General features: G+C 42.0%; 1 protein-coding gene across 2 annotated transcripts in view; it reads left to right on the top strand.

The window, feature by feature from the left end:
* Positions 1-16,385, top strand: part of Dhx35 (DEAH-box helicase 35) — an 83,889-nt gene that overhangs the window by 29,868 nt on the left and 37,636 nt on the right. For both annotated transcript variants that reach the window (XM_003467755.5, XM_063248352.1), the window contains exons 7-8: positions 826-895; positions 4,352-4,411. In XM_003467755.5, the coding sequence (XP_003467803.1) occupies positions 826-895; positions 4,352-4,411 (130 nt within the window). The remainder of the gene's footprint in view (positions 1-825; positions 896-4,351; positions 4,412-16,385) is intronic.

Below are 16,385 nucleotides of genomic sequence, written 5' to 3'. Positions count from 1 at the left end.
CAAATGTGAATAAATGAAAATCTCTGTCATTTAAGCAGCCTATAGATTTGGCTGGTTTATCTTGCCTCTGTGCCATTCCAGCATAGATAGTGATACAGAGTCACACAGCATAGCAGAGAATTACCTGGGCAGTGTTTTGCTGAATGCAATGCACAAAGTCCAGATAATTATTTCTCACTTTCTGCCTCTGTGTGAGCCTTTGTCCTTCATATACAATATTAAGGTTGCTCCTCAAGGTCTGTAGCGTTCTGGAAGAGGATGTCCCATTTGACTCTCTGATACATGTGTGTGACCAACTAAATTGTTTGGTTGTTTCTATAGCTTACCAGTCTTCAGGTAGTTTGGATTTGTTGTGATGTTGTGTTCTGTGGGGTTGTGGATTATACTGCTGTTGAAAATCAACTATTAGATCCTGTTAGAATGCAGTGTGGCTGGTGATGCTCTTTATTATTTATTTATTTATTTTTGTCTTTTTGAGGCAGGGTCTCACTGTGTAGTTCATGCTGGCCTTGAACTTGCTTTGTAGCCCATGCTGGCCTCAAACTCACAGTGATCCTCCTGCCTCAACCTCCCAAGTGCTGGAACTATAGACGTGCCCCACCATACCTGCTTGATGCACTTTAAAGATAGCATAAATTGTCATTTTTAAAACCAAGATTTGTTGATGTCACCATTTTTATTAGCCTAAGAATTACTTCACCCTTAAGCTTTCCTTTTGATTTGAGGTAACTGTATGAGAGCTCAGTACCCAGGAGTGCCTTTGTTGGATGGGATTATGTGGGGTTGTTGTGTTAGTGGTCACAGGAGCATCCCTCTCATTCTTAGTGCCATCATGTTGGACGAAGCCCACGAGAGGACCTTGTACACTGACATTGCCATTGGCTTGCTAAAGAAGGTATGACTCCACTGCCAGAGTTGTTTTGTTTTTGTGGTTTTTTTTTTTTTTTTTGCTTGCTTGTTTTCTTTTTTTCTTTCTTTCTTTCTTTCTTTCTTTCTTTCTTTCTTTCTTTCTTTCTTTCTTTCTTTCTTCCTTCCTTCCTTCCTTCCTTCCTTCCTTCCTTCCTTCCTTTCTCTCTTTTTCTTTGACACAGGGTGTCACTGTGTAGCTCAAACGGGCTTTGAACTCATGGTGATCCTGCTGCTTTTGCCTCCCATGTGTTTGGATTACAGGTCTGCACCACCACACCTGGCCAGAGTTCTGTTTTTTGTGTCTTAGTTTTGTTGTCTGATTAGACAAGTAACTAGCAATTTGGAAGATCCAACAAAATACTAAGGAAAAAAATCATGCATTATTTCACCCACCCAGAAATAAAATCACTCTTAAAATATTGATGTGTTCTTTTCTATGTGTATCTATCTCTGTACAAGAATCTATTTTGGCACAATGGTTATTGGATTGTTTGTGCTAATTTTTATTTTGTGCATTTCTTTAACATTACATCAAGATCATTTCTCTGTGTCATTAAATATTCTTTATTATTTTTATTGCTTGGAGATAAGTTTTTATTTTTATTTATTTTTACTTATTTAATTTTTTGCAGATAGGGTCTTGCTATATAGTTCAGGCTGAACTGAACTCACTGTGGCCCAGGCTGGCCCTGAGCTCATGGCAGTCTTCCTGCCTTACCCTCCTGAGTGCTGGGATTATAGGTGTGTGCCACCATGGCTGGCTGAAGGCATTTTTAATGGCTACATAATTACTTGTTTCTACCAGAAGGTATTTAGTTCTTCTCCTATGGTTAGATTTTATATATTTCAAATACTTCTCTGTAGTGAACATCCTTATAACTATGTTGTTTTTTTTCTTTTTAAGTTTTTCTTAAGGTTTCAAACATACTCCAGAGTGGAAAGGTTATAATGCACTTTGCATGCCCATTATCTAGCTGCCTCAATTATAGCTTATAGCTAATTTTGTTTCATCCTTACCTCTGAACTCCCTATCACTATTCCTGATCATTGTCTTTGGACAAATTCCCAGTAACAGGAGGCTAGAAAGAAGTGGTAGATGAGAGCAATTAAAATCACAAGTCCTGGGCCAGGGATTTAACTAGGCGGCACAAGAACCTGCCTGGCAAGTGCAAGTTTGTGAGTTCGATCCCCTGTACCAAAAAAAAAAAAAAAAAAAAAAAAAAAAGAAAAAGAAAAAGAAAAAAACAAGGGTTACAGGTCCTGGATCATACTGTCTGGGTATAAATTTTCTTTCTGCTGAGTTATCTATCTCCAGCCTATGGTAAAAAGTGGCTATCTAGATTTAATTAATTAGGTAGAATAAAAATTTAAAAATTCAGTTCCATAATCACACTGACTTTTTTTAAGGTCTTTGTAGCCATGTATGGTGAGTGGTTATTACAGTGTGGATAAGGAACGTCATCATCATTGAGAAGAATTCTGTTGGACAGAGCTGTTCTGCATCATAATTTGCTACCAGGCTTAAATAGATAATGTAAAACTCTTAGGATAGATCACAACTAGACCATGAGGCATGTTTGTGCAAGTAAGAAAAAAGCACCCATGGTAGGAGGATGTCAGGCATGTGGGCTGGGTTTCAGGTGCTTTTGCCCTCCTCACCCAGGTGTCTTAGTGCAGTGCAATCTTAGTACAGCTGTATGCAGGGGCTCTGGAGTAGTGCATAATTTGCTATTGCATTATTGTTTTGTTAACTTGGCCAAAGATAAGACATTTTGATACTTAGAAGTTTTCTTCCTGGGTTATTGCATTTTCAGGAACACTATAATACAATGGCCTATTTCACTTCTTTACCAACATTGAGTATTATCCTTGAAAAATAAATCCTTGGGATGTGATTGGTGAAGAATAAATTCTAATTGTTGTTACATGTTTTGCTGCAGTTTATTTGATGATTTCTCCTGTTGATCATCTTTTTAAAAAAACTCTTAATGTCTATATTTCTCTTTTAGTGCTACTGTTTATTTACTTTTAATGTACTTTTTTCACCCTCATACACGAGTACTTTATTTTATCCTTGGTTTTGTATACATATGGATCACACTAAATTTTATAAGCAGATTATCTTTAGAAAGCATTTTGATTTTTTGGTACTAAAATTTTTTTATTAGTATATGTTTGTGGTGTCCAATGATTACATTCCTGTGGGAGTTTGATGCATGTATATAACATGTCTTAATTCTTTTTTCATCCCCTTCCCCTCCCCTTTTTCCTCTGCTTTTCCTTCATCTCTTGAGCCCCTTCCCATCTGCAAAAGCTCTGTCTCTCTACTTACTATCTTTTTGTTCTTTATTTACATTTTGAGGTTTTTATATAAGATATATCATGCAATACTTAAGCTTGTGGGCCTGATTTATTTCACTTAACATTATGGCTCAAAGTGCATCCATTTTCTTACAAATACTCAAGTTTATCCTTCTGTATGGCAGAGAAGGACTCCCTTGTATATTTCTTTATGCATTCATCTATTAGTGAATGATAAATATAGGACATATAGGCTACTTCCAAGACTAAGCTATTATAAGTTGTGGTGCTAGGTATTCATGTATGATTGTGATCTGATGATACCTAGAAGATTACCTAGGTTGAACAGATAATGAGTTTTTTGTATGCTTGACTATGTATATATATGTAGATTCGTACTATCACAAAACCTCATGTCAGAAAAAAATGGTTTTTTTCTCAATTAATTAAAATTCAGATTGGGGCTGGGGATTTAGCTCAGCAGCATAAGCGCCTGCCTTGCAAAGTGTGCAGCCGTGAGTTCGATCCCTGATACCGATAAAAAAAGAAAAAGACAAAAAAAAAAATTCAGATCTTAAAATCCTGCTTGGATTTTGTGTAAAGTTTTTGTTAGCTTTTTTTTTCCCTTTGAGGTAGGATCTCACTATGTAGTTCAAATTGACCTGATGCTCAGTCCAACTTGAAGCTCAGTCTGCCCTTGAAGTTGCAATCCTCCTGCCTCTATCATTCAAGTACTGGAATTATAGGCATGTGCCACTCCATCCAGCTGTCTTAGCTTTCATTTTAGAATATGCCATACATTTGCAAAATTAGAATAGTATGGTAGGGCTGTGGATTTAGCTCAGTGGCGTAAACACCTGCCTGGCAAGGGCAGGGTTGTGAGCTTGATCCCCGATACCAAAAAAAACCAAAACCAAAAACAAAAAAAAACCACACACACACACACACACACACACACACAGTGGTGATCTCACTTTTATCTGTAACTTTAACTATTATTAATTTGTGGTCATTCTTGTTTAAGTTAATAAAACTCCCAGTGTACACACTGGTTAATTTTGGAGTAAATTTCAGATACCAGATTATTTCATCTCTAAGTGTTCTTAATGTTATCATCGTTTCCTAATGCCTTCTTTTATAGATTCAGAAAAAACGGGGAGACCTTCGACTGATTGTGGCTTCAGCTACTCTGGATGCAGAGGTAAAAGCAAAAGCATTTTTCTTTCTCTTTTTCCTTTGTGAACATGGGAATTTTTGGACATATTTTTGAGAAGTGACCTGTTGTAAGAGTTCGTCGTTGGCAGAATGGCCTGCCATCCTTCTGGGCCATCTGCTGTCCTAGATTCCACATGATCAGAGGACCCTCCTTTTCAGCTTGTGGGTGGAAATTAGACTATAATTAAGCAAGTTCATGATTACCTACTCTTCTTGTTCCTCTACGTGCTACCTTTCTCCCTACATAGGCAGCTTCTTTTTAGTGCGAGATTGTATTTCTTGAATTTATTTATGATGACAGTGTAAATATATTTAGGTGTTTTTGTACAATTGAAGCTTCTTTTATGAATAGTTATGTCCATATTAAAATTTATTGGGAAAGTTACATTATTATTCTTTCTTATGACTGATATTTTAGTTCAAACCCTAGTTTAACTCAACAGATAATTTTGGTCTCTTGCTGTTTATATGTCCTAAACACCGTACTAGTCCATGCTAGAATTATTTCCAAAAGATAAAAATTATTTCCAAAAGATGAGAAGTATAAAATAAAAAGCAGCCTTTATTCTGAGAACACAGAGAGAGATGACCGACACCCCCACCGTTGGCGTCTGGTGGTCTGGTGATCTCTCTGGCAGACACGCGGCGTGGGGGCATGTAAATAGCCTGGGTTTGGGGTGGAACCTAAGGCGGGCATTAGGGATGCACAGGTAGCCCATTGGTCCTAGGTTTGGCGCCATATGTAAATTTCCAGGGGCAGGAAGATGGCATCACAGGTAACTTCCTAGGGGCGGGGGAGATAGGAGCTTTCTGCTTCCGGTTGAGGCTTTCCTGGCTACAGTGTTCTGTCCGGGCCAACACCCTTTCAGTCCAGGTGATTCATATACTCCTAGAATCCTGGAGGGGAGCAGACACATAAATAGATTTTACTCTTTAGTGTGTTTAAGGTGCTGAGGCAGCCAAGGAGTGAGCTCTTACTGCCAGCTTGTTGCAGGTGGGGGATGTCTAGAAACTTTCACCAACAAAGTGACATACCAGCTGGGCTTTAAAAAAAATTTTTTTTAAAGATAGTAAAATACAACACAACAAGACAGAACAAAGCCACTCAAGACAATGCAGTGAAATTCATACAGAGCTTCAGAGGAGGATACCGGGATTAACAATAATAGTATATCTTGTTATCTTCATAATAGTTGTCCACTCAATCAAGTTTAGCAAAATCAAACCAAAACCAAAACACTATAAAACCAATCAAAACAGAATATTGAATAGAGCAAAACAATCCAAACAAAGCAAAACAGTGAAAACTATTGGCCTTCAAAGACAAGATAGAAGGAAATGCCCCATATTTGCTATGTTGCATACTGTTATCTTCCCAAAAGATGCTCAGATCTCTGACCCCAGGCCTGCATAATCAACCAAACAATACAAGCATTTAGTTGTGTTATGTACACCTGGAAACCATCTAGTTGCTAAAGTAGGGGAGAGACCTTTGTTTCTCAGCCTGCTTGCTGGTAGACTGATGAGAGACACTGAATTGTTTTCTCCTTGGCATGCCTGCGGCCTGCTCGCACTGCTTACTAGGAGGGATAGTTTGTTGCTTTCTTGGTCGGGCCCCCCAAGTTCCAGCATGGCTGATTCTCTGGAGATGCTGACTTGTTCTCTCTTTGGAGTGCCCATGGCTTGCTTGCACCGCCCCAGCGGGGCTTTTTTGAAAGATGCCCAACACTTTTCCAGATGGGCAAAGGTGGGACTGGCTCTCTAAGCATGCTCAGAACCACAGTAGTGAGAAACTGAGATAGGTAGCTTACTTTGCCTGTCAGGCCTCCAAAGGTGATTCTGTCCGCCACTTCTTTTTTTTGCACTCTCCCCAGTGCTCCCTCTATTCAAGCCAGACTGGTTTCCTTGCTGTTGCACAGAAAAAACCAAGCATATTTCTCTTCAGGAAGTAGAGTGGAGCTCTTTTCTAGACCATTTCCCCCCACACATAATCTCATGGCTCTCCATCATTTCATTTCAGTCTTGGTCAGACTTGTCTCCTTACCTAAAACTGCTCTGGGGCTGGGGATATAGCTCAGCTGCATAAGCACCTGCCTGGTAGTGGCAAGATCCTGAGTTGAGTACCAAACAAACAAACAAATAAAACTGCCCCTGTTGCTGTCCATCCTGTTAGACTAAATTTCTGTGTTTGTGCTTAGCATTTGCCATACCCTAGCTTCATATGCATTATCCAAGTGTTTATTTGCCTCTGATCACTAAAATGTATGCTCCACGAAGATTGAAATTTAAAAAAAATTTTTATTTATTTAAAGAAAGAAAGAAAAAGACAAAACAGAAAAAAAGTAGAGTAATACAGAATTTAAAAAAATTAACACTAAGAAATCTAGTTGATACGTTACATATTGTTCTTGTAATCCAAAAATGAGCCCTTACACCCCCAATCTTGAGTCCAAAAATGGGGCAAGACATGTTTTTAAAAAGCAGTACTGATTTATTTTATCATGGGGCCAGTGACACAGTGCACTTGGAGTTTGCAAAAGCTGTGTGTCTTCCTCAAAACTTTCCAGACTTTTGTAGAAAGCACGGTTTACAAAGTAAGGGGTTATGGGCATGGATCAGGAAATCTGCTAAGGAATAAGGAAGACCTTTGTTTTCCTTTGCAGAGAACAGAGAAGTCTAGCAGGAATTAACAATCCTTTGTCAACTTATTTTAGCATCCAATTTTAGATAACATCTGTTGTTTGCAGAGGGCAGCGAAGGTTAACATATCAATTAGGTCAGGTTCCCAGGGATTTACAATTCTTTACAAAGGGGAGCATTGATTAACATATCAATTAGGTCACCCAGAAAAAAATGACGCATACAGAACAGTATGGCTGCGTTTCAGGTATTTTGGTCATATAATTTAGGCATAACACAAACATAATGGAAGCTTTTTTTGCTAGTGTACAGCAATTGTCATCTTAGAAATGGTGGTTCAAGTTACAAAAAGCATAAAAAGTGGATAGACACTCAAACATTGACAGTGCAAACCATTGTGTTCAATGACCCAACAAAAATTTAATAATATGGCATGGATCTCATACACTTACACATAAAGTTATATCCTTTAGAGTGCTTTCCTTCCCTTTCATTTTGAAGTTTGGGATTTTATCTTACTTGTGTTTTTATGCATACTGTGTGTCTGGCACGAAGTAGCTGCCTGGATTGAATATATTTGAATTAAAGGGGAAGGTTTGGGAGATTAAAATGGAGAGGCTGACAGGAGTTCTGTGATGAAGGGCTAATGGCTAGGCAAAGCAGGGTGGATTTAATCGTTTGCCTGGATGGGAGACATGGTAGACAATGATTTCATCATCAAATTTGAGTTCTAGAAAGATCATTCTGTGTGTTGTATAGAAAACTCCATAGAACGTGTGAAGACACCAGTCAGGAGGCTGTTTCTGTAATCCAAATGAGATGTAAAAAAGGTCTGGTCCCTGGCTTCTCTTACTCAGTCTTTGGGCAGCTTCAGGAATGCAGACAGTTTGGATAGATGAGAAGCTTAGTATGATTAAGAGAAACATCTACAACTGTAGCCAGGCTGTTTGCTCAGAGTTTTCCACAGCTGTTTTAGGGCTGGCTGTGAGCGTTTTTGGATTAGTGCTCCTGTTACCCTCTTTACTGGGTTCTCCTGTTCACCCCGTCTATTGGCATGCTGCTCTGAGGACTATCCTTGACTTTACCTCCACTTCCCTCCTTTGTGTCCAAACTGCACAGACCATCTCTGTTTTACCTCTGACCTTCTTCACTTTCTTCTTTCTGTTTAAAAAATTCTACTTTATATTTAAAAATTGTTTCAAACAGGTTTTGTAGAAGTGAAGACTATAATGTTTGCATCTTGTCTTAGAACCATTGCTAATTAATATTTACTAATTGCTCACAGTTGCCTTTCATTGTCTTTGGGAGAGGCATAGAGATTTAAAACACAGCCTCTTTCAGTTTGATGCAAATGACCTCCTGGGAGTGTCTTGTTTATTTTAAACATTCTGGGAAGGCAGGAAGTAGATTTGTCTACCTCAATGGGTGGTGCTGCAGGGCATGCTGGAACTTCAGCAGCCCTCAGCTGGGCTGGTGGTGAGCTGAGGCCATTCAGTCCTTCTGTCCTTCCTCAGTGAGGATGGAGGGTCAATGAGTGTGTGGGTCTGTCCTGGGTGAGGGTGTGGGTGGATAGGTCTGTGTGGGTGTGATATGTGAGTTCATATGTGAAAGTAAGAGAATGAGGAAGAGAATATGATTGGGCTGAAGAAGATAAGAGTGAGGAGCCCTGAGTGGGAGGGGAGAAGGAAAGGGTTGTGATAGCTCGGACCCCGGAGTAAAACCCAAGGAAGCAAGAAATTAAAATTAGGGGAACAAAGGCTTTATTTTAGGCCAGGCTTGGCGACGCAGTCGCCGGGAGCCAATTTGGAGACTGTGTGCCTTACAGCTAGAAAGGTTGGGTTTTAAAGGCAAAAACCACAGGAATGTTGTGAACTTTGACCCAGTTAGATAGCATCTGGGCCTTACAGAACTTCCTGTAATTTCCTTGAAGTTAAGCATTTCTTAAAGAACAGCACATTTTATTACAGATAGCTGGATGAGGGGTAGGGGAGGGGGTTACAGGAAACTGATACCTAAGGCTTTTACAGCCTTTCAGGAAATTGAAACTTAACCTAGATAGATATGAAGGGGGAAAGGGGGAAGGGGGAGGTAGTATGGCGCTTACAGAACAGAAATGAGGCGCAGTGGTTAAAACTAGGTTATAACAAGGGTATGTTTAAGTAGCATTTTCATCTGGAGGCCCATGACGGCACAGAATCCATCTGTGACCTTAGCTGCTGGGTCTGAGGATGGCCAACTAACTCCAGACTTCCTAGATGGGCAAGGCGACTGTTAGGCCTGCTCTGGTTTCATTCAGGGTTTGGGGTGGCTGCGCCTACAGATGAAGACATCAGTGGCTGCAGTGGGGAAGTAGAGACAAGTAGGGTATTGATAGAACTGTGGGGGACCGGCAGTGGCTGAAAAGATAAGAAGTATGAAATATAAATGACCTTTATTTTGAGAATGCGGGGAGAGACACCCCTGATCTCCTGGGGCACGGCATCTCACCCTGGGGTCGGCGATCTCTCCGTGGAACACATGGAGTGGAGGCATATAAGTAGCCTAGGTTTGGGGTGGAACCTAAGGGACATTAGGGATGCACAGGTAGCCCATTGGTCTTTGTTTGGTGCCATAGGTAAATTCCTAGGGGTGGGGGAGATGGAGCTCCTTGGTTCTGCCTGAGGCTTTACCAGCTACAGTGTCCTGTCTGGGCCAAAACTCTTTCATATCCCGTCTTATGATTATTATTATGAAAAGCGGTGAAGATTTCTCTCTTTACTGCTTCCTGCTGTAAAGGGGCACTGTACTGGGGTCTAAGGGAGTCAACAGGATGATGGTTGATGCCCAGGTAGAAGCTGGTGCCAGGTGTTTTAGCCAGGACAACTTCACTGGTGAATGCATGTATGTTAGACTGGAAAAACAAAGAGACAAGATGTTATGAGGAGGCATGGCACTGTCATATTTAAGGACCCAGGTGAGGTAAAAGAAAAGGTGCTTATGATTTTGATATGTCATTATATCAGGAATATGTTGAGGTAGAATCATTGCCATGGTAAGGTAGAATTCTGAAAAATAAACTTGGGGTTAGGAGGAGTGAAGTTATGAGAGGTGATTACTCCCCCATCTGAAAGGGTAAAAGTTAAGATGGTGGTAGGTAAGACTTGTCTCTGATATGTATGACGTTGGAGTCTTTAGGAAATACTGTTAAGAGTCTTGCTGTAAAAAGAATAAGAAATTAGAAACCAAATTCGATAACAAAACATGACAGCCCGAGAGTTGTGGCTTTGGGGCCTTTGTAAAGCAGAGATGAGTAGGCAACAGGATGGTTAGATCTAAGGCTGGAAGGGCACCACTTAGCCTGAGTGATGTGAAACCAAGATGGCAGTGTAGCAACTTTGATCACTGTTGAGGTTGCCAAGAATATTAGGCAGGTATGGGTCACTGTAACCTGGTTGTTGTCCTTGGAATGATTTGCTGTAATAGGACTTTAGTAAGTATATCAGCAGTCTCCCTGGTTGGGTAAAAGGCTTTTATGTATCCTGAAAAAGTATAAACAAAGTGAGAAGACAAAATTTATCTGTCAATCTTGACCAGGGTTGCCTGAGAAATTGGTGAATAAGAAAGGAAGAGGGCGGTTTATATCATTGAGGAGAGGTTTACTAGTGATAACAGGTGTAAGCTGTTGAGGCCTTAGTATCTGGGTCAGCCTGTATAAACACAAGGGAATAAAAAGCATTTTTAAGACTTAGGACTGTAGAGTGAGTGGTGGAGGGAAGATTTGGCACCACTGGGTGGATTGGGAAGAAGCAGTCTGGGACCGTCACGAAATAGGCCCTGTTTGTAAATGGCATAGGTTGACCGTCAATACTTCCTAGAGTTTTCAGGATTTAATATAGCGGCCTGAAAACTCAGGAAGAACTCTGTATATATGGCCTCTATGTCCACAAATATAGAGAATGTCTTACCTGAGACTTTTCGTGGGACGTGGACTCTGAGATAGAAACCTTAAAGTGGGCTGCTTTTGGCCCTGAGCCCCATCAGTCTTTAGCAGGAAGTTTAAGCAGATCTGTCAGTGATGGATCTGGCAGTGTTGGCATTTCCTGTGAGGGCTGGAAGTTAGGATGGCTTACCCACTCTCTGGTGGCTAGGACAGTCCAGTAGCCCTGGGGTAAGTTCTCAAAGAACTCCAGGATGGAGCACTCTCTTGCCCAATGTCTTCTGCTGCATTTGAGGCATGGTTGGGGGGGGGGCAGGCAGCTCAACCTTGTGTTGGTTTACCTGACTCAGAACTCCAAGTGTCACAAGTGTTATTGTTATCTCTGTTGTTGAAAACACGAAAAGCCGTATTAAGGTCTCTATGAGGTTTGAAGGTCAAGTTTTGCCTTTTTGTTTGGGATCTGGACTACAGTAGAAGGTATCTGTAGAATTAAGTAAGTATGTAGGAGTCAAATATAATCAACAGGGTATTTATAATTTTAATAATGGCTTCTCATAAGGAGGACAGGTCCAGAGAATTTTAGGAACTGACATGTCATTTATGTCATATATATAAGTATCTCTTTATGTTATTAAAATGTCTTATGCCATCTGATTTTTGGAGGATGGCCCGTTTAATTAATTTTTTATCTTTTTATTTAGGAGAGAAATCAGCTGTGGTGTCATTTAATGTCAGTTGAATATAATTAATTATGGCTCAGTAGAGGGCTGAGCCAGGGCAGGCAGACAGACTAGAAAAGGTTTAAGTTTGGCTTCTGCCGCAGTGTCGGTTTTGTTGTTTTGCATGTATCATACAGCCCTTGTCTTGGAAAAGAGCTAGTGGTTCCCAGTAAAAGGAATTTATAATTATTTTTTAAGATCGGTGACAATACAGTATAATATAGTCAGTAAGCTCAACACAGAAAACCACTGGTGGCTCACAGCAAAAGGGATCCACAATACCTCCCAAATTTTAGTTGTTAAACAGGAGATCGGTGACAACACAATACAACATAGGCAGTAAGCCCAACACAGAACACCACTGGTGGTTTATAGCAAAAGGAATTCATAAATATCTCTTAATTTTAGTTGTTAAACAGGAGATTACTGAAGACTTTGATTGATAAACAAGACTGGTAAAATTACCAGGTGGCCACTGTCCCATTTATCAGCCAAAGTCTCATCTATTGCTGGCTTTTTTAACCTTGATTAAATGGTTTGAGAATGTAACAAAAATAGCATCTCTGAGCTGAGCCGTGGAGCTGTTGTTTATCTATGTTTGTGGTCCAGTGTGCGGGCAGAGCACGCCCAGCGCGGGAGCGGGGCACGCAGAGTGAAGGCGGGGCAAGCGCCAGGACATAGCACGCAGGGCGGGCTGGGACTGCCCCCGGAAATGCATGCAAGGCGGAGGTGGTGTCAGCAGTGGCGGAGGCGTGTGGCGCATGGGGGGCGGAGCTGGGAGGCAGAGTTGGGACACGGCCTGGATCTTACACACTGCGACCCTGTGCAGGGCTGAGCCATCACGTGGAGCTGGAGCTGCTCGCAGGTTATGAAAATTAGGGTACAGCGTTAGAGCTGGACCCCACGTGGACCTGGAGTGCCACATGAGAGCTGAGATACCGCACGGAGTTGGGGCACGGCGTGAAAGCTTAAAGCAGCAGTATCTCCCAACATTGTTTGGGCTGGAGCGCGGCATAAGAGCTTAAAGCATCCTGCGCGTATCTCTCAACACTGTTTGGGCTCACTTTTCCCATCTCAGCAGGGAATGGGTCGGCATGCGGTGGGAAAGGGGAAGCAACGAGGAGACAAAGGGACGCTGTCGGGGAAAGGACACACATTCTCAAAATAAAGGCTTAAAGATAAAGAGTTTTGTAAACTTGTCGTCAGTGTGATAAGCTATAAATAGGTGTGGTTTGGGGAGGGGCAGGAAGTGGTCCCTAAGATAAAATCTGGTGTGGGGTCTGGCCCATGGAGTTACAGCCAGATGAGGCAATGGACCGTGGTCTACTAAGTGCAAGTCGTCACTTTTTACTCTAGACCAATTGGTATTATATGGTTCCAAAGCTCGTAATAATTGGCCGTCACCAGTATACCAGTAGATTTTGTGTGGGTTTAGTAACAGCTCTGCCCGTGAGAACTTAAAAAGCTCCGAAGGATGTGAGAGTCTCTCAGTGTGGACACAGGCTGGCCCAGGAAAACTCTGCCTTGGGCTATCCAAACCCAAAGGATGTGAGAGTCTCCCAGTGTGGACACAGGTTGGCCCAGAAAGACTCTGCCTTGGGCTATCTAAGGATGTGAGAATGTCACGTGAACCCACGGAAATGGGGAGAAAACCTTCCTGGGGCCTGGCCCAGTGGCAATCCCTGGCGATTGCTCACCTGTGATAAATTGTGTTGGTGTCGTTTGTGAGCCAACAGCGACAGGTTTACAGCTTTCGAGTGCAGAAGTGAGGAATTAATGCAGGATGTAGTCCGGACCTGGTCCTGAACAGCAGGGGACTCAAACTGGGAGGATCCCAGGAATCTCTTGTCTGCCATTCCCGGTCAGGGAATCATGATAGAACTGTGGGGAACTGGCAGCGGCTGAAAAGATAAGGAGTATGAAATATAAATGACCTTTATTTTGAGAATGCGGGGAGAGACACCCCTGATCCCCTGGGGCATGGCATCTTGCCCTGGGGTCGGCGATCTCTCCGTGGAACACATGGAGTGGAGGCATATAAGTAGCCTAGGTTTGGGGTGGAACCTAAGGGGGCATTAAGGATGCACAGGTAGCCCATTGGTCTTTGTTTGGTGCCATAGGTAAATTCCTAGGGGTGAGGGAGATGGAGCTCCTTGGTTCTGCCTGAGGCTTTACCAGCTACAGTGTCCTGTCTGGGCCAAAACTCTTTCAGGTATGATGAGGCTGATCAAATAATTGCCCAGATTGGTTTAGCTGCTGTTACTATGAGCTAAATGAAGTGAGCAATTACAAGACCAGATATAATTATAAGTGTTTCTTGACTATTGTTTCATATGATATTTTTAAAAAATTTCCCTCTATCCAGATGGCAGAGAATATCATTGTTAACAGTACCTACTGTCTTCTCTCCAGATTCTTGGAGAGGGTTATGGCAGGGGTTTGTCCATTTTATAGGTGAGAGCTAACTTAACAGGTGAGCAGCCTACCTTAGACAGTGGCCTCTCACTTGTCAGGGCCCTTTTTCCATCTTAATCTATATGCTGTGTCATTCCACAGCATATAGTAGGATTAGTAGTAATCCTCTTCATCCTTTAGAGCTCAGTCAGGGAATAAAGCTGCTTCTCTGAAGCCTTCTCTGCAAACCAGTAGTTACTGACCATTTGTTCTCTCAGATTGTAATTAGCTATTTTGTGGTCAGATAGGCTTTCTTCCTCAGGTAGTTTCGTGATCAGTTTTTGTACATCTGTCTTCTCTGGAGTTTTATTATGGGGATGGGTGGAAGATCTGTTTTCATTTGAGCCTATGCTCTGCATTTGGGGTTAGTTTACCACCTTGAGTCGATCTGCATGGACCTGCAGAGGCTGTTGGATGAGAGTGGCTCTGATGAATAGTTATGGCTGCTGGGACCTCACTGGTTACGCATGGGTCAGACAGAAGCAACTACCACAGCAGGAAACTGGGGTGAGCTGGAAGACTGCACAGCAGATTATCACATCATTTACAGACTGTCCTCTTCATTTATGTGTTGTGTTTCTTTTTTCTTTTTTGGTACCAGAATTGAACTCATGACCTCATGCTTTCCAGGCAGGTGCTTATGCCACTGAGCTAAATCCCTGGCCCTTGTCTTGTGTTCCTTACTGTATTTGTGTTGTGACTCTACCTCCTGTGAGCCTTACTCAGACTCTTCATTTCCCAGTGTTTGGAGCTCATTTCATTCTCATTCCCTTGATTCCGCAAGAAGATTCTTTTTTTCCCATCAACTAGGAATTGAACTCAGTACTTGCACTTGTCAGGCAGGTGCTGTGCCGCTGAACTATATCCCTGGCCCAAGATTCATATACTGTTGGTACTATGTTTGCATTTATTTTTATTTTATATTTCCAAATGAAGATAAAGGATAAAGATCTTCAGTATAAGGATCTTATGCCCTTGCAGCATACGTGGTGTTCTCTTTCTTGAAAGAGTAACTCCTTGTCCCTGCACTTCAGCACCACGTATGCTTGAGCAGCTGAGGTGTGGCCACCCACTCGAATAGCAGTAGAACTTCACCTCTCTTCCCATTCTGCATGCTTGGTTGGTAACATGCAGCTCTGTCCATTGAGCCTTTTCTGAACTCTTTTTGCTCTGCCTGCAGCTTGTGGGGTTCTGCCGTCTCCTCTCCCTTGCCACCTTGATGGCTTCATCCTAGGCTCCTTTTTTAACTGCTCTTCCTCTGCTCTGGCCACTGCTGTGACTTCAAGTCAGCTGATGCTGCATGCTTGTGATGGTCTTGTCTATACTCCTGTGTGCCAGCCTTTGCTGTCCAGCTACTGTCTGGTCAGAGACCACCAGAACTCACACTTGTGACTCTCAGTTTCTCAACCCCTTTCCCATGATCACAGTCATTCAGGCCAAGACTTTCACCACTGCTTTAGAAAGTTTTCATCCCTGATTAAGAAGCGTTCTATTCTTCTCCCTACACCAGCATGTGGGTACATGCTTACTGATTGTCAGGTCCTGTTCTGGCAGTTGTGCTTCTGGAATGCTTTGCCTGAATCCATGCTCTCACCCTCTTACCTGAACTGTTAATTGTTCCCTTAATTAGTTCCTTAATTAGTCTACTTGCCTCCAGTTTCTTATTTCTGCTGTTTCCAAAATGGCCACCTTAGCTTAGGATCCAGCACCATATCTGATAATATCAAGGCCATCATTACTGCCTGAGTCTTGCACATCAAGTATAGCGCCCACACAGCATAGCATTTGGGCTCTGTCAGAGTGATACTTGCAGTCCTTAGTGAGATCTGTTGTAGATGAGACCTATGCTATAGACTTTCAAACATACTTTGCTTGAACCTTGCAGCTACCTTGCAGGGGGATAGCAGTTTGTCTATTTTATAGGCGAGAGCTAACTTAGGAGGTGAGCGGCCTGCCTTAGACAGTGGCCTGTCACTTTTCAGGGCCCTTTTTCCATCTTACTCTATATGCTGTGTCATTTCAGTAGTTGTAATCCTCTTCATCCTTTAGAGCTCAGTCAGGGAATAAAGCCACTTCCCTGAAGCCTTCCCTGCAAACCAATAGTTACTGACCATTTGTTATCTCAGATTGTAATTAGCAGCTGTTTTGTGGTCAGATAGGCTTTCTTCCTCAGGTAGTTTCATGATCAGTTTTGTCTTCTCTGGACTGTTTATTTTGGGGGTGGGTGGAAG

This window comes from Cavia porcellus, unplaced genomic scaffold, assembly GCF_034190915.1.
Source record: "Cavia porcellus strain 051 isolate PalLab524CR breed Dunkin Hartley unplaced genomic scaffold, mCavPor4.1 scaffold_5, whole genome shotgun sequence".
Taxonomy (NCBI): Eukaryota; Metazoa; Chordata; class Mammalia; order Rodentia; family Caviidae; genus Cavia; species Cavia porcellus.
This window is presented reverse-complemented; position numbering and strand designations above follow the sequence as displayed.